The 21,107-nt window shown below is 55.6% G+C and overlaps 1 protein-coding gene across 1 annotated transcript in view; it reads left to right on the top strand.

The window, feature by feature from the left end:
• Window positions 1–2,329: 2,329 nt before the first annotated feature.
• The window catches only part of SLIT1 (slit guidance ligand 1), a 61,526-nt gene continuing 42,748 nt past the window's right edge, over window positions 2,330–21,107 (top strand). The window contains exons 1-4 of the mRNA XM_027672273.1: window positions 2,330–2,639; window positions 14,732–14,803; window positions 15,094–15,165; window positions 15,815–15,886. Of these exons, the coding sequence (XP_027528074.1) occupies window positions 2,437–2,639; window positions 14,732–14,803; window positions 15,094–15,165; window positions 15,815–15,886 (419 nt within the window). The 5' untranslated portion in view covers window positions 2,330–2,436. The remainder of the gene's footprint in view (window positions 2,640–14,731; window positions 14,804–15,093; window positions 15,166–15,814; window positions 15,887–21,107) is intronic.

Raw genomic sequence — 21,107 nt, 5'->3', positions numbered from 1 at the left:
GGGGGTGCTTTTGCAATGGAGCAGCTGCCAAGGGGTTGGCCGTGTCTGGCAGCCCAGCTCAGTGGGATGCCCTGTGGTGCCGGGTCATGGGGAGCTGGCTGCATAGCAGGCGGAGGTAAAAGCTCCCAGACGACAGCAGGAGTTGAGGTACCCACAGGAGAAAATGTGGATGTTGGCCTGAAATGGGGTTTTCAGCCTCCCAGCCCTCTATGCCTGGAACCAGGGTAGGTGATGGTGGGCTCCAGGCCAGCCCCTGCCAGGTATTCCCTGTGCCAAGACCACGGCCCCGGCTGTAACTGACTGGGTGTTGCTACAGCTGGACACAGAGATGGAGGGAGCCTGTTTTTTCTGCAGATCACAAGGATTTGCCTGAGGCCAGTGCATGCAGAAGGGAGGAAACAAGATCTCTTGTTCCCTCCTGTCTTCCCACAGGCATCAGAGGTAAAGGGCAGGTTAGGAAGACCCAGTTCTGCTCTGCTGGCCAAGGGGTGAGGGGAAGTTTGGGAGGGAGGAGGATCACAAGCATCACCCTGATAGTGGCCAGCTTTGGGGAACACTAAGCCACTCTGAAACAACCTTCATGCCCCAAAATTCAGCTGAGGTATTTAGTACAGGGCCTTTTTATGTGCCATTGCCACCAGGGTCTCCCTGGGAGCCCCAGGACAGGCTGCAGGGCCACCTCTGCAAAAGCTGCGCCAGCGAAGGGTCGGGTCCCAGAGTCCTGGGAAGCAGCTCATCTTCCCCTCTGTCAGGGCTGCTGGGTAGCAACGGGGAACAAACCCCTTTCATCCATCTCAGGCACAGCTTCCTCCTGGGATTGGGGCCAGAGGAAGGAGATGTCACAAAAATGCAGACAGATGATGGGAGCCAGCATTCGGGATGGGAAAGGGCTGCTGATCTGGGCCAAGCTGGTGCAACCCTGTGTGTGTGTGTATGTGTGAAGTGGCCCTCGCTGGAGCAGGACCCCATGCAGACACCTCCCTTTCGCACTGATTAAGGAGCTGGTTGAGCTCCATATGCAAAGGGCATTGATTTAAGAGGCACTCCTGCTCCTGGGATCTGCCATCATCCCTGCAAATATCCTGTTGAGTGGGGAAATGAGTGTGCAGCAGGGTGTCCATGCTCACACACCTCTCCTTCCACTGTGGTGCAATGCAACAGGCTCCCATCTACCCTCCTTCCATGGGTTTCATTGCTGAGAAGGACATCTGTGGTAGTTGCTGCCAGCACCCAGGGTTCTGTTGAGCACCTCAAAATGGCTGTTGTTTTTTTAAGGACTCAGCTCTTGGAGCCATGGGGTTATGAGTGTTTCAGGTGTCATTTATAAAACAGGTGACCAGCCCTCCTGATTACACGCTCTTGTTTTATGCTTGCAGACCTCAGTGAAGAAAATGGAAGGTAATAAAATTAATGCAATGCTCACATTTCTGAGATAGCAACCGTTTGGGGCCAAGCTTACAAGACTTCTTGGCTTCACTTCTTTCTGCATTGAAATAGGTATATTTTGCCTCTTTCTTCCCAGTGGATTAGCCACAAAGACATTTTTGTTACTTTATTTCCCAAAATGTTTTCTCCAGAGTGGTAAAGAACACAGCTCATGCCACAGACGGGACTTCAAGATTTGCTGTCTGTGTGGGGGGCAAAGAGCAAAGCAGTGAAGCCTCCCAAGTCATCTCTGTGTGCTGGGTTGCTCAGCCACAGGATTCCCATGCACATACCAGGTACCGTCCCGGCTAATGAGAGCCAGCCAGCCTGCTGTGCAGTCCCCGCGGGCTGCCAGGACCCCGCGCCTCACCTGGGCTCTGTGGATGATGGGACGCGGCTTCGGGCTGCCAGGTGGGAGACAGGCCAAGCCTCCCTGGAGCACACTAGGGGATGCAAAAGCTTTTGGCACGCCCCGAGGAGAGGTGGGAATGCTCTGCCTGCGACCTCCCGGCTCACAGGTTGCTTCTTAGGTCTCTGCCAGTCCCTGGGATGCCGCTGCCCGCAACCCGGTATTCCGCAGCCATCTCCCGGGGAGGCTGGACTGCCTCACAGGGCAACCGCACTGTCCCGGATGGGGGGATCGAGCCTGAGCCCACCTTGCTGCACGGCCGGGGCGGTGCAGAGCCCCGACGGCTCCGGCTGCCGAAGTGCCGATGTCCTGCCCGGCCAGGACCTCTGCTACCTCCGCCGCCGCGGGTACCGGGGGAGCGGGGAGGGGCGGAGGCGGTGGCGGGGGGGCCCGTCGGGGCGGGCAGGGCGGGAGGGAGGAGCCAGCGCGGGGGCTGAGCCTGGGCTGCGGGATGGGGCGGCAGTGAGGGTGGGCGGGTGTGCGCCGACGGGGCTCTCGCCCCGCAGCCGAGCCGTGCCGAGCCGAACGGCGGCGAGCCCAGCTCCGCTCCGCTCCCCGGTGATGCGCAGCGGCCGCGCCGCCTGACCCTCCTGCCCGCTTCCATGGCGGCCCCGACCCCCGGAGGGGCGGCGGGGGTCCCGGCGGGGCTGCGGGCCGCCGCCTGGCTGCTGGCGTGCGCCGCGCTGTGCCGGGGCCGTGCCGCCGCCTGCCCGCCGCTGTGCGCCTGCAGCGGCACCACGGTGGACTGCCACGGCTCGGCCCTGCGCGCCGTGCCCCGCAGCATCCCCCGCGGCACCGAGCGCCTGTGAGTACCGCCGGGCTTTGTCCGCCGCCGGCGGGCGTGCGGCGGCGCGGGTGCGGGAGCCCGGCGGGGCACTGGGTCCGGGGGGCTTGTCCTGGGGGAGCGTGTACGAAAGCGCATGGGGAGCCAGTGCGGGTGCCCCGCGGGGCTGCGTGGGCAAGAGCCCCGCGCGGCGTGCGGTGGGCGCTCAGGAGCCTGTCAGGAGTGTGTGTGGGACCCCGTCAAGGGATGCGTGTGCAAGAAGCTGTCCGTGGCGGGGGTGTGCACCAGCCTGTCTGGTGGGCAAGCGCCCACCGTGTATCTTAAGGGCAGTATTTGTGCAAATGCCTGTAGGGCCACGGCCGCCCGCCGAAAAGGTGCGTGTACGAGAACCTGGTGGGGTGAGCGATGAGCGGCGTCCCGCTACACGCGGGGCTTGGGTGTGTGTATGAGTGCCTGTCCAGGGACTGCGTGTGTAAGAGCTTGTTGGGTGAGTGTATCATCCCCTCCGTGAGGGGTGTGCAATAGCCCGTCGAGCTGGTGAGCAGTGTGTGTGAGAAAGCCTGCTGGGGCACAGAGTGTGTGCAAGCCTTTCTCTGTGGGAGAGGTGTGCAAGGGGTCCGGCATGCGCAAGAACCCGCGCGTGCCAGTCCGTGTGCAAGCACGTAGAGTGGGATTGGGATTGGAGCTGTGCCTGAGGGGGTGGGTTGCTCCCGGGGGAGCCTTTGCGCTGGGGCAGACCAAAATGGGCTGCGAGCCCCATGGCACCCACAGGCAGGTGTGACTTGTCACAGGATACCCACACAGCTGGAATAGAGTTCTCTGAGGGCCCCTGTCACCTCAAGCCCCTACCCGTACTGGCCACCCCTTTGTCCCTGGGAAGCCCTCCTGGGAGTGCTGCACACGGTGCTAGGATCAGGTCCCATTCTCCTCTGCTCCCCTTGGGACCTCCCCAGGGTGTGACCAGCCTCCAGCCATGCACACAGCTCACCTGACCCCACCAGTCCCCTGTGCCTGCACCTCACTGCTCATCAAAGCCCTTGCCAGGTCCCCAGGGGTCATGGGGGGTGTCCCTGGCTCTCTTGGCTGGACCCCCATAAAGAAAGCTTTTCTCTCACAGTCACGGTCCAGCTGGCTGCATGGGTCCTGTGTCACCTGCTGAGCTCCCCCGAGCAGGAGGAGCTGCTGCCCCTGGCTGGGCAGGTTTCCCTGCTTGGGATCCTGTGGCTGCAGGGAGTCCCCACCCCAGGGAGAGCAGCATGAGCTGACTGTGTCAAAGCCACTGCAGGTGGCAGGTTCCTGGCATACAGGTGTCCCCAGTCCTGCAGGCGAGCAGGGCCGTCCCCAGCCTCTCCCCTCCACTCAGTAGCAGCAGGTGGCCCATCCCAGGGACTGCAGTGGAGCATAGTGGCACAGTAGCCCTCCATCCCTGTCCCTGGGGCCAGGCTGCCCCTACATCCCTCTTGCAGTGCAGGGAAGTGTTGAGCTGCTGCCTCCTTGGGCAGTAGAGCTGAAGGATGCATCCTGGGAAGCTACACACAGGGCTCCTGGCCCTGTGCTGTGCTGCTTGTGGCTCCTGGAGTGTGAATGTGCCCTTTGCCTGCAGCTGGGCAGAGACCTCTCAGGCAGGGACTACAGGGAGGGACTGCAGGCAGCCTCGCAGCTGCCAGGGCTGCACCCAGCATGCAGTGCTGGGAGCTCTGTGGGATACCACTTCAGAGGAGTTTTTTCTTCTCCCACCATAATTATCCTCATACAAATGATTACTACCCAGCACAGCAACCAGGCTGCTGTGAGCTGCCATCCCATAGACCTGGTTTCTGAGGTCCGAGACAGGATCCCCCTTTCCTTGTGCCCAGAGCAGGGGTAAGGTTTGTGTATAACTTGCACCAGCCCTTTCTGCCTTTCAGGGAGCTCGGAGGGCTCCTCAGCATCAGCTTTCCATGCACCTGGGTGCAGGATGCTGGGGGAGTGTGTGCATTGAGCCCCCACCTCTGCCTGCTGGGCAGGTGCTCAGCATGGCTCAAATGAGGCAATGCTGGAGTGGGCTGATGGAGGATGCCCCTGGTGGGTGTCTCACTTCTGCCTTGGCAGGGCATTTCTCCCCCTGTGGCAGTGGGCCCTCTTTGCTGTCTCCTGTTTCTGCCTCCACTGATCTGGTCCTCCTTATCCATCGCCGCCCAGCAGCATTGGGTTTTCTGTATTTTCGTGCAGCTGGCGATGCTGGATCTGCTGGCTGGGCTGAGCTAGTCATGCTGCTTTCTCATGGGTGTTGTCTGTTGGATAACTACTTCCTACTGTGTTGCACACCCTTGCAGGTGCTTGAGGGTGTCTGTGCAGAGCAAGTCTGTCTCCGACAGCGAAATCCTGCTCTAACAGCTCTTAAGTGAGTTTGAGTTCCCTGTAAAGAGGCTGCAACCTCACAGTCTCCAACTCCTCACTGCTTAATGGAGTGAGGTCAGCTAGCAACCACAGGAGCCTGCAGCAGGTTCTGTGCTCAGGACTTGCTCTCTCCAGGGGCAGGCTCTCTATGGGAAGTCATTGACCTCTTATCAGTGCTCTCCACTGCCTGCCTCTTTTCCCAAGCCTCGAGATGCACAGCGTGAGCGGTGCCAATCTTGCCATGCATCCCACAGTGCTGGTGAGCAGTGGTGTCCCTGCTGTTGTATTTCTCACCTGTTGCATGGCAGTGCAGTGTTTGGAGGATCCAGGCTTTCTCCAGTCTCCCACTTGACCTTCAGTCAAACCCCTGGACAGGGCAGCACTGCTGCTGTGGCTGTGCCTGCTGGCACTGCCAAAGTCATTGTGGGGGCTCAGTCAGCAATGCCCTGTAGTGAGGTCTGAGCTCTGTTGCTTTTGAAATACACCCTTTCCCTTTGAAGAGGGAATTATTTGTCTTGCAGAGTCACTGCAGCTTTGGAGAATCACAGGCTGGGGAAAATGGTCTTGTCTTCTGCTTCAGGGTTTCCCGTGAGCTGTCTCCCTGGTGCCATGCTGTTGGCAGAGGATAAGAGCTGCAGATGTGTCTAGGATGGAGCATGAGGGATGGCTGCTCGGGGGGGGACACAGGACCCCTCCTCCCTTGCACCAGGACACGGCACATTGCTCCCTAAGTGCCTTCTAGTCTGCAACCCAACATAAATGGGGGTTTATGCACCTCCCTCTGATTGGATCATGCACCTAGCAAAGAGGGTTTTGCTGCAGCAAGGCAGGAAGCAGCAAAATCTCTGGGCACTTTGCATGGCTGCCTGCACTCCTGCCTACGCCTCTGGCAAGCGTGATAGAGCTGGTCCTGAAGGCATCATAGGCAGGATGGGTGATAATCCTCCAGCGCTACAGTGTTATCTGCTCCCAGGAGTCCCTCAGGCCTCAGCCACCAGAGAGAAGGGCACAATTCTTGTCCCCGTTAGCTTGCTTTTCTTTCTTTCTTTCTTTCTTCCTTTGAACGTGTCTCTGAAGAGCAGACTGCCCTGTCACAGAGGTGGGTCGATCTCCCCAAGCCAGCAGGATCAGTGCAAATTTGCCACTATCAAATGGCGGCTTCCAGCCCAGTTCTTTGCATGTGGGGGATGAATTGAGTGTAATGGTGTTGCACTCGCTCCTGCTTTTGAAGTTTTCAACTGACAGCTGAGAATTGCCCTACTCACCCCTTTTGCCTCCTCCCCAATGGCCTGAACATCCCCCATCTCACCATGGGCTGTGCAGTGCCCCTCTCCCCTGTATGAAGGGAAGCAGAGCTGGGTTTGGGCATCTCCATCACTGCATCCCCTTTGGCTCTGGCTTTTCCTTTCAGGGTCCTTGGCCTCAGCATTTCATCAAGGCTTCTGTTTGCCTTGTTTCCAAAGTTGGGTTGTGCCTGTGCTGAAATGGGCCCCATCTAGACTGCAACCAGCTCTGCCACCCCCTGTCTGCATTGGTGAAGACAAGAGGCACTGAGGTCCAGCCTTTGGGTATGGGAACAAGATGCCAAGACAGCTGCACCTGCAGCACACTCACATGCTGCCCAACCATCCCCTGCCAAAATTCCAGCAGTGAGCTCTTGTTCAGAGCATGTTTAATTCATTCACCTGCATCTACCTCTCACCAGTTAATCAAAATGTCTTGCAGCAGCAAGGCTGGTGTATTGCAGCAGCACTTGTGCATTCCACACCAGTTGTTGGGCTGCTGCTCCTTTCCGGGGCTTTGGGGAATGTTCATTCTTAGGAAGCACCCCAAGAGAGTCAACCTCTCCCTTTCCTGAAGTGCTCGGGCAAGTTTGCAGTGAGCAGACTAGTTGTAGAGGGACTTTGCAGGCTTTGCAGAGTTCTGGGGCAGGATGCAGAACCTATATCCAGCCAGAGCAGTACTTGGCTGGCCCTGCTGCCCTCAGTTCTTGGGAGAGCCAGTGCTGGGCACTGGGAGGATGTGGACAGGCTTGGGAAGGCAGCCTGCTCAGCCTGCTGCAGTGACTTCCTTGGGAGCCTTCCTGGACAGAGGAAATTTGCAATTCTATTCCAATTTCTCCCTTCAGCTACGTCCAAGGCAGATGCTGTCTATATATTGCCATGGTAACGCTGCGTTCTCCCTCTCCATGGAATTGCATGCTGGAAAAATATTAGTTTAAAAAACTATGTCGTGTTTGTATTGACTGAAGTCGAGGCTGATAGCAGAGGATCTATTGTCCCCTGGTTGGGAAAAGTCACCAGTAACAGGCAATAAAGCTGGGCGAATTGGCCTCTGGTGACCACTTCTCACCCCACACAGCAATTGCTTCTCTATAAACCCTTCCCTGGCTCTGTTTTATTTCATCCTTTAAAACAGATATTTTTGCCTTAAATGTGCTGCCACTGTGGTCCTTCAGAGTGATGCACTGCTAACAGCAATTCCTCGCTGCTGAGGTGGAAGCAAGGAAGGGGAATCGTTTCAGCTTTAATTCTGGGTCTCTTATGTGCACCTTCAAACGCCCTTGCTGCTGTCCCCAGAGCCTGCAGTCCCAGGGTGAGCTGGGCACAGTGGCAGTGGTGCCAGTGCAGGGTAGCACACAGAAACAGTCTAGTTACAGAAACCGACTCGTTACAGGATGTACATTTGCTTTGAGTTTCATTCTCCCCTACTTCATTGTTTTCTATGGAACCTCCAGCCGGGAGAAAGAGCAACGGAGATATAAAAGGCCAAGGATGCACGAGACACCCCCAAGGGGCAGCAGAGCCCATAGCCTGAGGGAACAGAGGCGATTTGGGGTGCCACCAGGGTGGTGGGGGCAGAGAAAGGGTGTCCTGTCCAGGGAAAGGTGTACAAGCCCATGACCCTGCATTGAGAGGGTCTTTTCCTGTATTCCTGCTCCAATTTGCTCCCTGGGAACCTGGTGCAGGCGAGCACGCACAGGAGAGCAATGTGGGCAACCAGGGGAGCCTGTCTTTGTCTCACTTCCAAGTCCTTCGTGGTTCCCTGCCTTCCTAAGAGGTGCTTAGCCCCACGACGCATCTTCTTTATTGCTACTGAAATAATCTTTCATAAAACCTGAGAGGCAAGGAGATGTTTCTGTGCATGTTTTGCTGAAAAGCAGTAAAAAACCAGTTGTGCGTTAGCAAATGGCCTCATCCCGGGGGATGTCAGACCCAGATCACTGCTCCCTGGCAGGCTTCCAGCGTGAGTAGCTTCAAGGCCAGCTCCGGCAGCTGGCCCCTGTCCCCACTCAGGGGACAGCCAGGGACGGCTGCAGTGGCAGGAGCGGTGAGGGGAGCAGAGGTTTTCCAGGCTGTGGTTAGCAATGTGAGCACCGAGAAGGATAGTTTGCAGACAGGTCCTTAGGGTTGCAGCACTGCTAGAAGCTGTAAGGGAATGAGGTGGGATGGAGGGAACCTCTCCACAATGTGGGTGCGGGGTCGGTCCCAGGCTGTCCCCTCTGCTACCCTCTCAGACCTTCCTGCCACATTCAGGCTCAGAGGCTGTGCTGACTGACTGCTTCCTTGGCATGCATTTTGGATGCACTTGCTGCTCAAAATAGCAGAGGCAAGTGTCCTATGGGGGAGAGAGGCTGCTAGGAGGAGGAAGATCAGGAAAAAGGGAAATTAATTTTTCAAGTGATGCAGCCGAGGAGCAGCCCTGGGCACCAAGAGTGGGAGAGATGCAAGCTCCTGGCCCCGGATATTTCTTGGTGGGAGGAAGCCCTAGGTTCCCATTGGGATGCACCACGAGACCCACCTGGTCCAGTATTGAGCAGGCACCTATAACCAAGCACTTCAGGTACACTCGTCTTCCTAAACCAAGAAGGTTTGCTGAGGAAGATGCAGGATGGATTGGAACTCAATCTGATGAGTGGCAGGATGAAGCCTAAGGGCTGGGCAAACTCCCCTGCCCTGGAAAGCAGATGAGCTAGGGCCCAGATCCTTACCAGGCTACTCAGCACAGCACAAAAAGCCAAATTTTGTGGGTTTTTCTAGGCTGTTTTCTTGGCTGTCTCAGTTTCCTCATTTGTGAAACAGAAATGACCTGCTGCCTTTTCTCTCTCCCATCGGGGCTGAGGGAGGTTATTTATTTATTTTTAACCTGAAGGTGACACACCACAATGCGCGCGTAAGTGTAAAGCGTTCCCTGACTGCGAGTGGCTAATGGCTGTGGCATGAAAACCCCAGAGAGAAGTTAGGAGAACAGAAAGCCTTCCGGATCCTCACTGTTACTTCATGATCGATGCTGTTTGTAACACTTAAAAATCTGTTGTGATGATAACCTGCTGTAGTACCTCGTAAAAGCTTACAGAGCCTCCTGTGCTCTGGGGGCCAACGCTGTGCTTGGGGCCGGGTTCCCCTTCAACTAAGGGCAGTGATGCCGAGATGAGCACAGCTGCTCTTGGGGCTCTCCTTGTTGGGCACATCACCCTGCAGGCATCTGATAGGGGTGGTGCTGGCAAGGCATTTGCTCTGGGGTGTACAGCATCCTTAAAGGGACTTTGATGAATCCTGCGGGCTCTTTGCTATTTTTGAGGGGTCTGGTCAGAACAGGGATGGGAAGGAAAAGAAGGAGAAGGTGCTGAGCCCCTTGTGCAGCTGTCAGCCCAGGGTGTGGGTGCCCAGTGTCCCCTCCCCAAGCAGTGGGCAGCAGCACCCTGTAACCCCCTTGTACCTCACATGGAGTCAGCACCCAGCCATGCCCATGTGGGCTGCAGGGAGCTGGTGAATGGGGTGAGCATCCCTCTCTGCCAGCGCTGGAGGGGACCAGCTCTCCTGGGACCGGGAAAGGCTCTTACCTTGCCTTTTGCTGCTTGAGCAGCTCAGCAAGCCTGCGCTGGGACTCAGTTACATTTAAGCAGCCGGGTGAAATCTTGAGAAGACTTGAAAAATGCAATAAAAGTGTAGGATGAAAGGTTGCAGCTGCTCTGTCCCCCAGTTCTGAGCACAGGGGTCAGTCTGGGGTCTGAGCCTCATCCATGTTTCCATTAGCTGTCTGTGTGATGGGACACAAGCTGCTTATGACAGTTGCAGATGCCACCAGGCCGGGAGAGATGCAAGAGAGCTGGAGACTGGGCTGAGATTTTGAAGTGGGCTTGGTGAACAGGCAGAATGGACTGACAGAAAGGATGTTGTTGCCTGCAGACTCAAGGAAAGTGTTTGATGGGAGCACAGATGTGGAATGGGAGATTGAGCAGAGGGGGTCCTGCCCCTGCACGGCAGAGAGGCCCCGGGGGAGGGCTACGCCCCTGGGGGTGGGGGCTTGTTGGAGGGAATGGGGATGGGAGAGGGGCCTGCGTGGGCAAGGCAGGACCCTGATCTCTGCACCATGGTGGCAAGCAGGGATGGGGTTCATCTGCAGTGAGAGGGGTTCAGATCAAAGTTTTGTAAAAGGTTTTTGAGGCAGGAGCAGTGACGTCCTGGAGCAGGGCACAGGGGAGTGTCAGTCTCTGTCCCTGAAGGAGCAATGCATGCATCTGCCTGGATTGATGGAGGGTGGCAGAGGTACTGCTTGGGGTGCGTGACCTTACAGCCTTCATTTCTCTGCTTCCCTGATTATTATCTGGCACTGCTGGCTCCAGCTGGGGTCAGGGCTCTGGGATGTGCTGCTGGGAGGGGAGCCATGCCCTTAGGGGCTGGTGCTCTGAGCCATAAGCAGGAACGGCAGAGCAGTAAAGAACTTGGAGGGAGGGACATGTTACATGAAAAATGGGACTGCCAGCCTCGCTGGCACCAGGGCAACAGCGGCCCTCAGAGTAGGCACTGCAGGAGCACGTACCCTTCTCTGCCAGCCCCTGCAGTCACTGCCTGGGCCCTGTGGGCACCTGCTCTATACTGGTGCTGGCAGGGCTGAGGTACATTTTGCTGCTTTTGGGTGCAAATGCTGGGATTCATCTCACAGAGTTTCCCTCTGCTTTAGGAGTCCAGGGAGCACAGCAGTTATGATTTCTGCCTTGGTGGGAGAGTGGAGCAGAGCTGAGCCACAAGGACAGGAGTCACGTGTGTGCCGAATAGCTGATGCTTTGCAATGGAGTATGGATAGTGGGATTGCACTGTCTGCTTCTTCCTGCTCCTGATAAATCAGTGCCTAGGGAAATATCACTCATGTTGGCTGTATTTAATAAATTAACTCTCAGCATTTGTGCTCTCTGAGGTTGTTACTGAGTTACTGTAGCTCCAAACCCTGCAAAGGGAAAAGACACATTAGACCCCCTGGGAATGGAATAAGCCATCCAAAGCTAGAAACCAAATATAAACCCAGACTATGCAAATCCAGTCTAACGAACCCTGCTACAGCACAGACATCCCATCTGGGAGTGGGATGATCCACAAGCAATGTAGCAAAGGGACTGCTTGTTTTAATGACTTTCCTCTTCCCAGGGCAAAATGGGAAGGGGGGGTTTCTGAAACTTGAAGGTTGCAAATGAAAATTCACTGTCTCACCAGTGGCAGTGTGAGATTTGGGGTGCTGGGGGGCAGAGGAGGACAGCCTGGATGAACTTGAGGATGTTTTCTCCTGTTAAACCCTTTGGATTAACATGGAAAGAGCACACCCTGTCTCTGCTTTCAAGTCACAGTCCAGAAATGCAACCAATCCATGGGGCAGCTCCCCAGACACATCAGTCCTTACTGAAGCTCTGTTCCGTGGGGCAGGGCAGGGTGTTTCGCTTCACTAGGAAAGGGCATGGAGGCAGCGGGTGAGCAGCTGAGCAGCAGGGATCTGGCTTTCTGGGCACTGCAGACTGTAATTTATCTCCATGAGGAACTGAAGGGGTTTTAGAGGGGAAAAATGTCATGAAGTTAAATGGCAGTGTTGCCTCGGCATCCTTACAAATCAGCTTTACCTGCTGTTCTTTCCCGTCTTGGTTGCAAAGGCCATCATTTACCTGAACAAAGGCATGGAGGGATGCTGGGAGCAGTTGTCAGGGAGCATGCAGGGCCAGTCCCCAAGGGAGTGGGGCTGTCAAAGGGCCCTGGGATACTGCCCCACTCGGGAATTGCCACCAGCCTCAGTGCTGGAGTACCCCTGCTCAGGGAGCATGCAGGCTGGGGTGGGCTGACCCCCAGGATAGCTGGTCCTGCTTGTTCCTCCTGGTGCTGAAGTCTTTGGGTTCTGGCTGCACTGTCCCAGAAGGTGCCTGGGAGAGAGAACAGAGCCTGGTTTTGGCACATGGAGGGACTGGCCATGACCAGTCCGTGGCTCTTTGGTGTTTCTGCTTTGCCTGGGCTCTACCTCTGGCTAAGGCTCTGGGATTCTGGTACTCTGAGGAGCCCAGAGAGGTCCAAGCTCACCTTCGGCTTTGCAAGCTGACATTTAGGTCTTGGCTTGCAGGTTGGGCAGTTTTAAATTAAGCCTCTCTGCTCTGTCTGTCTGCAGTACCGGAGATTTCCAACTTCTATTTACACATTGCAGCCAGAGTAATGTTAGGTATGTTTAAAGGAAGGTGACATGGGAGTCCTGCTGGGAACCCTCCCTCACCAGGAGCTTGGATGGGTGCCTGGGGAGCTTCCAGGCAATCTTCTTCCAAGCAAGGAACCTTTAAGACATTTGGAGAAAACGAGTCCTGGGGCTGGGGTTTCTCCCTGCCCTTAGCTGACTCCGGGGCTGTGGCCCATCAGGTGGGCACACGTCTGCACGTACCAAGCCACCACATGTGACACGTGAGACATGTAACACACCCCAGTGCTTCGTGCCTGGGACTAACACCCTGGCCACAGCTTTTGCTCCCTGGGAGGGGGTCAGGACTGAGCCCTCCAGGGCACATCCTTAAGGGTTAGAGCCCCAGAGATCCTGCTGTGCTCGCTGCGTGCTGTGCTGGCGGTACAGGGAGCCGGAGGAGCCGTGGGGCTGCAGAGCCCGAGTGTGGGTTTCAGTTTAATCACTGGGGCTGAGGAACCTCTATTCATTCCCGCTTGCATTCATCTGTGTCCTAGTAACGTGCTCTCCCAACCTCCTTCCCAACACAGGCGCACACGGCTGGATAATGGCAGGAGCCCGGCAATCTTTGCACTGAATAGCGGTGTAATTACGAGGCTATAATGGCGAGCTGGAACTCATTAGCCATTATCAGCCGTTTCAGCAGGACAATGACAGCACCCCGGGGTGCGCGGCTGCGCTGGGCACAGCCAGCAGCCCTACATGCTGCTCGGCGGCCCGAGGCCAGCCTGCCGCTGACCTTGGCCCCTCGAATGGCTGCAGAGCTCGGTGGAGGGAGGCTTTGGTTCTGGATGGGAATGACAGACTTTGTATTCAGCCCCTCGTGTGACACGGGGCATTCCCGCTGTCGGGGCTCAGGAAGTTACAGAGCCCTGGGTGCTGGAGTCCTGCCCAGGCACCCCAACCTGCTCTGGGGTGGCACCTTCCTCCCTCTTCCCTTCCCTAGCAGCTCATCCCTTCCTTGACTGCCTCCCCCTCCTGTAGTTTGTTTTCCTCTTAATTTCTGTGTCTGAGTTCAATGCAGACAGTGGGGCTCCAGCATGGGAGCCTTCCCCAGCCCTTGTGTTCCTGTGGGCATCGTCTGTCCCCAGCGCATGCCGTGGGCAGATTGGCCTCATGGCAAGGAGCAGACACTGCCGTGCTTCATGCTGCCAAGGGGGGAGACTCTCTCCTGCAATGGGGGGTTGCACAGGGACCCCTGGCTCTGTAGAGTGTGGGTCCCAGGGCTGATGGTCCTGCTCTTCCTACAGTAATCACATCCCATAATGTGGAAAGACACGGCAAAACTAAGGCTGTGAGGTGAAAATCTCTGCAGCTCCCAGCTTGATGTATTTTAAAGCTGGATAATCCTAGCAGGGGCATGCTGGAGAGCATGGCTGGGGAGAACTGGGGTAGGTATAGCTGGCAGGCTGGGAGCAGAGCCCCTGCCACGTGCATGTCCAGCAGTGGGGCACACAATGTCCTGGTGCTCAGCAGAGCCTGGGCAGGACAGATGTCATGGGGGGTGTGTAGGCACCCCTTATTTCCACCAGCAGGGAGAGAAAGGAGGGACAGCATCTCTCTCCTGGCTGGATTGCCTGTCCCTGTGCTCACCCAGGGCTTTTGCACGACAGAGTGATGCCACGAAGCATCTTGTCCTGTGCAAGTGTCTCTTGGCAGGTGAAACTTGAAATGTGGCTTATTCTTTGGGTAGGGTGTGAGATGGCTGCACACTGAACTGGTTGTGATGTGTGGGGGTGTCTTGCAGCTGGATATTTGGAGGGATCCTGCTGTTCTGGGGGACATTTGTTCATTTTCTTATTAGCTCTGCCTTCTCTGAGCAGCTCTGTATGTTTGGGATGACCCAACCAGGTGTTTGCTGCATTTCCAGAGCAGGGTGACATGCATCAAGTCAGGCTTATTTCATTGCTGAGGGCTCTAGGGCTTCTGTCCCAAGGGGGGCATCCATCATGGGGTCAGAGGGAGCTGGACAGCTCCTTCCTCTTGTTGCTGTATTATTCATGAAAGATGGCAGCTTACACACTACTGGCCAGCCAGACTTCTGTGTGCCCAGCACTGCTGGCTGTTGAGGATGAGAGTCCTCTCTAGAGCCAGTGGCCAGCCCAGCCATTCCTGGTGAGGGGCACAGAATTGCATCAGCCACTGCTGTCCTTTGGGTCCTCTCTGCCATTTTTTGGGAGGTACTGGGGAGGCTCAGTGCCTGGCCACCTCCTGAGCGCTTCTTTGCTGATTTCTGTCTCTTCTCTCTGCAGGGAACTCAATGGCAACAACATAACACGGATCAACAAGAATGACTTTGCTGGGCTGAAGCAGCTCCGCGTCCTGTGAGTTTCTGATGAGGGGCTGCCTGCCCCAACCTTGGCAGATACTGTACTTGGCTTGTGGCCCCTCCTGGGGCTGCTAGAGATGGTCAGCCTCTTGCTCAGGGCATCTCCCAGCAGGGCTGGAGGGTATTGCGTTGAGCTGAGTATGGTGGGCTTCCAGCTGGAAGAGAGAGGGGCGAAAGAGATTGGGTTGTGTTGACAGATAGTGGGTGAGGTGGTCCTGGGTCAAGAGAAGTGATGAGGGCACTGGGGACCACCTTTCCAGAAAGCTGACCCCCTTCTCTCTGCAGGCAGCTGATGGAAAACCAGATCAGCACAGTGGAGCGTGGAGCATTCGATGACATGAAGGAGCTTGAGCGGCTGTGAGTGCCTGGGCATGGAGGAGGGTTTAAGGGGGGCTACTGGGTTTAGTTGCAGAGAGCATCCTTTCCTTTTTGCCTTAAACTCAAATGTATTGGTGCTGCCGGACTTCAAACAGCTTCTCTTCTGCATGGCAGCAGTATTTTACAGCGTGGGAAGCAAACCTATTTCTGTTTCTATAGATCTTAAAGTCTTTTCTGATGCTTTTGAGGTGAGGAGCAGGTTAAACAAAAATAATTTTTGCTGTATCAGCTGTCCTGTGTGTTAGCAAGGGAGCCCTAAGTTCTGGTCCAGTACTCAGTAAAATAGCTCAGCAGTTTAAAAATCCCAAGCTGCTCGAGCAAATATGAGGAGCTGAGTGAGCAGCAGGTTAAGAGCGCAGTTAAGCAGCAGTCAGCACTTAACAGCTTGGAGTCCTCTCTGCATGTAATTACAGCATTGTGAGTGAGTCTATTAATGCCCCGTTGGTTGTCCCCACCTGGGAGTGTGGTGGGCGGGACAGGGGTGTCCTTGCCAGGTGGGATGCTCTGCTCTCTTGGCCCCCCTGAGTGAGCCAAAGCACCCATCTGTGCCTGCCGCAGCCGGCTGGGTTGCAGGTGGGGTCATTGCTTTGCCCCTACCAAATTCTGACCCTTTCTTCTTTCCTTGCAGACGGCTTAACCGCAACCAGCTGCACACCCTGCCTGAGCTCCTCTTCCAGAACAATCAGGCGCTCTCACGGCTGTAAGTACCTTCCATGCCTGTGGGGCTCCCCTGCCCAGCGGTGATGTGGGCTCACTTGTGGGACTGCATGGGTTTTGGAGGGGCACTGATGTCCCAGGAGGGTGCTGCTTCTGGAGAATTGTGCTGGTGCCTTGTTCCAGTGATGGGTCAGTGTGTCGCAGGGGAATGCACCCTGTTTCTGTGTGACCGGAGCATGCAGCATGTCAGGCTGTGACTTGCAGAAGACCTGAGACTGGCACTGTTAGGGATGTTCTTGTAGTGCATGGGTATGTGGGAGGAGGTGCTGGCAGTTTGGGCTGGGTCCGGCATTGCAGAGCTGTGCCTCCACAGTGTCAGTTGCAGAGGTGCTGTGAGCTCCACAGCCTCCTCCCTGGGCACAGGCTCTGGAGCAGGGTGCCCTTATAGGCTAGACTAGGTTGTCATGAAGGAATGGTGAAAGAGGATGTCCCTAAGGGGGTCACATCCTGCACGGAGACCTCCTTAGGGTACAGAGAGCCCCACAGCCCTGCTCAAGAGCTGCCTTTCTGTGGGTGTCTGGGGAAAGAGGCAGAAGCCATGCCTGGGGCAGATCCAGCCCTCATGCCCACTACACACTGCTCTGCCTGCCTCCATCCCTGCTTGTCCCTCCGCACCCGCAAACACCCCCAGGGACTGTCTGTTGTCCGGAAAGCCCCAGCTCCATAGACCTCTCTACTCTTCCTCCCTGCAGACCTCTCTACTCTTCCTCCCTCCGTGCATCAGCAGGCTGCCTGGAGAGGGCTGCTGGGGTTTTGATAAATATTCTCTTTTCCATATTGGCTTTCCCTTGCCTGGGGCTGCTTTGCTTGGGCAGTGGTGCTGTCAGAAGTGCCAGCATTGTTCAAACAAAGCATTTACAGGCTCTCAGCTATGTCAGGCACCACGTATATTGGGAAGGGGACTGTGAGAAGGAGAGGATGTGTGCCAGACTGGGGCTGGTGCTCTGCATCACTCAGAAAAGCAGCTTACACCCTGTGGCTGATTTGCAGTGCATCAGAGCAGGGTGGTTGTAGCTGGGACGCGAGCTTTCTGCTTACTGCATCTTGTATCTCCATTTCTCAGCAGTGAGATGGGAATGCCAGGTCCCTGCTGGGTCAGGGCAGGAATGGATGAAATAGCTGAATGGGCTGAGACATTTCCAGGACAGGCATGGCCATGTTGGGGCCAGGCAGCCCTGCCTGTATGGGCAGGTTGTGGCTGATTTGTTTTCTTCCGACAGTGCCAGGGAGTCAGTTCTGGAGTCCAGCCGGAGGCGGTGTAATGAAGGGTTAAAACGCCGTGTGGGTTGCCAGCATGGGATGTGTGAAGTGGTGGACAGGCGCCAAAGATGGGCCTAGGTAATGGCAGCTGATAGCACAGGCGTTCAATTAATTATCAAATGGCATTTGTTGAGCTCAGCTGTGCCATATCGTGGCGCCAGCAAGGGCCCATCCTCCTCCAGCCACCCATTGCATAACAGAAACATGGGCAAGAGAGTTATTTTCCAAACATCAGTGTTTCCCTTTTAATCTTGCCTAGATTTTAATACCAGTTTTTTTCAAAAAGCAAACTCTAACAATTGATCAGGGAGATGCAGAAGGGCAGCTCCAGGGGAGGTTGTACAGTGTGCTCCTCCACAGCCCCTGGGCTTGTGTGGATCCAGGGCTGTACCACGGTGTGCATGGGGCTGTACACACCCTCACGCAGTGTGCACGGGACTGTACATTCTGCCGTGGGTTGAGGAGGGCTATGCAAGATGCTCCTTGTAGCCACCTCCTGCTCAGGTGCATTTCAGCCTCTTCCTGTTGTTTTACTGCAATGTGGTAATTGTTTCAAACCTATTCCCTGCCACCTTGTCTTGAAGCTCTTTTCTGGCTGTCTCTGACATGGCAAACTCTGCCTGGACACCAGCACCTGGAGCTTTTTTTGCACAATCTGGGGCTTTGTGCACGGGCTCAGATTTTGCAGCTCCTTTACTGTAACTGGTCCTGTGTCTTGGTGAACTTTGATGCTCGCTTGGAACAGAGGATCCCTGCAGTGAGCTGTGGGACTGGCCACAAGACACACTGAGCCACCTGCCACTCTCCTCTGCAGCATGTTGCCCCACACTCATTAGTGAGGGTAGGGGTGCAGCACTGGGGTCTGCCCAGGGAGCACGTCAGGAGCCACTGCCCTGGCAGAGCCTTGAGTTCTGCATTTGGGCAGCAGAGCCCTGTGTATCAGAGGACCTGCTGCTCCCTCTCCTTGATGCTGCCTGTTGCTGAGGTGCTTAAGGATGTTTTGGGGGGGATAGTGGGGCAGGGGGTGCCTGAGGCAGCTAGTCTAGACACATATGCTGGCTTAGCATGAGGTGGGATCTGGACGAGTGCTAGTCCAACCGGTGCAGGAGGTCATAAGGACACTCTTAAATTGCTGCAAACCTGGGTCAGGCTACGGGGATATGAGTCAGTGGGGAACAGGTTTAAGCTAAATTGAAATCAGCTTGCCTTGAACCGAAATTGGAGCCTCCCCACTGGGCTTTGCACTTATTTAACTGCTGAAATGGATCTGGGGTGGCCCCACTGCTCAGTGACCCCTCCCTGCCCCAGGAGCAGTCTGGGACCCGTGCTGGTCCAGGAAGAGAGAGTTCTTACCAGAACCGTGCTCTTGCAAATCCTGGTCTCCAAACCATTTCCAGCAAACAGGGCCTGTGCAAGTTTCTCCTTGACCTGCCCACTGCAGCCACCCGTGGCATGCTCCTCAAGTGCCTGGAGTCCCTGCTAGGGTCCTCATGTCCTCCCAGCATTGTACTGGGAGGTCTTGAATTACCAAAAACTGGCTGAATGAGTTGGGTTGAAATCTGTTTAGTTGGGAAATGAGGCTGCCAGGTGGAAGCTGAAGCAGAAAGCCAGGGGTGGATGCAGGAACCAGTGGGGGTTGCTTAGATGGGTACATGGATGCTGGCCTGGATGCTCCAGCCTCTTCTAGATGTAGTCTTGATGCACCTCTCGCAGCACATCAGTAGCATGGCAACAGATTAAGGCAAGTCTGTTGAATTAGGGATATGTGATACCCATAAGAGCAGTTTCCCACTGTACCTTGAGCCTGATGAAAATCTCTCATGAGCCCAAGAGGAGGCTCAGGCTCGGGTCGGGATGGAGAGCTCTTTGTCCACCTCCTGGGTCTGAGTGTCAGAGCCTAATCCACGTTGGTGGTACTTTGTGGTCTCCCAGCCTGGCTCGAGCTGTAATTAGTTACTCGGATCTTGGCTATAAAGAGCATTTGTGCATTGGGATAATGGAAAGGGTTGGAGTTAAACCTGATCCGTTGGGGCTTAAATAAACTGGGGAATGGCAGGAAAGGGCCAACAGAAAGCAAACCTCAAATGATGGCATGGGGGAGGTGAGACGCCTGGAGAGGAATGTTTTCCCCTTGGAATTTGGGAATATTGAGCTGACGCCTGCCCGGAGCCTGTCTCGGTCTGAGATGGTGGGGTGGGGGGGCTGTGCCAGCACCTTGGCAGTGGGGCCAGGAGGCAGGGGGACGCTCCGCATGGCCTCCCTTATTTATGTCCACCACAACGAGCGGGTAACTCATTAAGCAGCCCTGTTGGCTGGAAATGGTGCTGATCTGAGGTTTCGCTGAAGAGCGCCTGACCCCAGTGACCCATTCTCAAACTGGGTTTAATTAAACTGTCAGCACTGGACGGAAGAACAAAGCATCGTGGGCTTGGGGGGGGCAGGGTCCCCCAGCAGCTCACTGGGGAAGAGCACATCTCCTGCAAGGTGGAGAGCTGATAAAAAATGAATCTTTCCTTCCATCATGGATTACCCAGGCAAGAAGGTGACCTCTGCTATTGCAATGCCCAGCACTGGTCCCTCGTTCGCCACAGCTGTACACATCTTGGCTTGGCACCAATGCCTGGCATGCCAGGAGCCATGGTAGACCTTCCTTCAGCATCTCTCCCAAGCTGGCAGGAGTTGTTTTTTGCTTGGAGTTGTTTTTTTTCTTGGGTTTCCCTTCACAAAAGAGAAAGCAAGCAGAGTTTCTCTCTGCTCCCTTGGGAAGGATGGGGGAAAGATGGGAGAGGAGTTTTGTAGCACTCTCTCGCTTTTCTGCCCACCTCCCCTTAAAACCTCCTCCTGTTTCTAAGCCCCTTTGGGGGTCCTGCATGAGGGAAGCGAGGAGGAGAGAGGAGTCTGGGATGGCTGTAGCAGCAGGGTGAGGACAGAAATGCTGTGGGCGCATCATCAGGGAGGCAAAGACGTGGGCTGTCGAAATGTGCTAAAGGCAGCCAGGATGGCTATAAATAAATGGTTTTCTCCAAGGAAAGCCGAGTGGATGCGAGGGAAGAGAGGAGCAGTGGGTGCTTGGCTGTGAGGAGCTCTGGGGAGATGCTCCTGCAGGAAAGCTGCAATCCCAGATGGATGTATCCCCCCAGGAGCAGCTGCCCAGTGGTTTCCCTCAGCAAAAGCTGCAGCAGCTGCTCCATGCTCAGACAGAGTGGGAGCTGAGAAAGGGTGAGCAGAGAGTGTGGGGGGAAAAAAGGTCTTGTTTTCAGAAGGAAGAAGATTTAGGACATGGGCTGCAGACTGTCAGCTCCTTTCGGACCCATGCCAGCAAAAATGGTGTAGGAGATGGTGCCACGTCCTAGCTGGCAGCCAAGCCCAGGGGGAAGGGCTGCGGTGCTGCTCTGCTGTCTGTAAGGGCAGGGGCTCCCTGGAAACAGCATTAACATCTCAATCAGGGCTGGTGACTTTCTGAGCCAGGGACATGTGAAATGTTGTAGGAGCTTGGGGGATTGTCACGCTCCTGTGAGACTCTCTTCCTGCCACCAGAGCCTGCAAAGGAATAGCAATGCTCTGCAACTACCTCTGTCTGAGAGTTGACAGAGGGACTAGAGGTATTTAAAGATCTGGGTGATGAGGGGGTTCTGAGCTGAGTCGCAGAGAGCACTGCAGCTGGGTGTCCTGCCTGGGTAGGAGAGGTGATGTTATGGTGAGCTCTGGAGCTAGTTCCTCGCACCATCACTGAATTTGGCTAAACCCAGCCCTAATTGCCTTTAGAAAAGCAGGAAGAGAAAAATAGAGGGCTGCTAAATAACTTGAGAAAATGCAAATTACATCCTTCAAGAAGGAAAGGATCACAACCACACGAGAGGAAGCTGTGAGCTGAGTAGTAGCAAAACAGGGTGACAAGTGAAAAAGGAGCTGTCAGAGAAAGGAGTAACAAAACAGGCCCTGCT

Source organism: Neopelma chrysocephalum, unplaced genomic scaffold, assembly GCF_003984885.1.
Source record: "Neopelma chrysocephalum unplaced genomic scaffold, ASM398488v2 Primary Assembly neopelma1_97390, whole genome shotgun sequence".
NCBI lineage: Eukaryota > Metazoa > Chordata > Aves > Passeriformes > Pipridae > Neopelma > Neopelma chrysocephalum.
The sequence above is the reverse complement of the archived record's forward strand: the minus strand, read 5'-3'. Positions and strand labels throughout refer to the sequence as shown.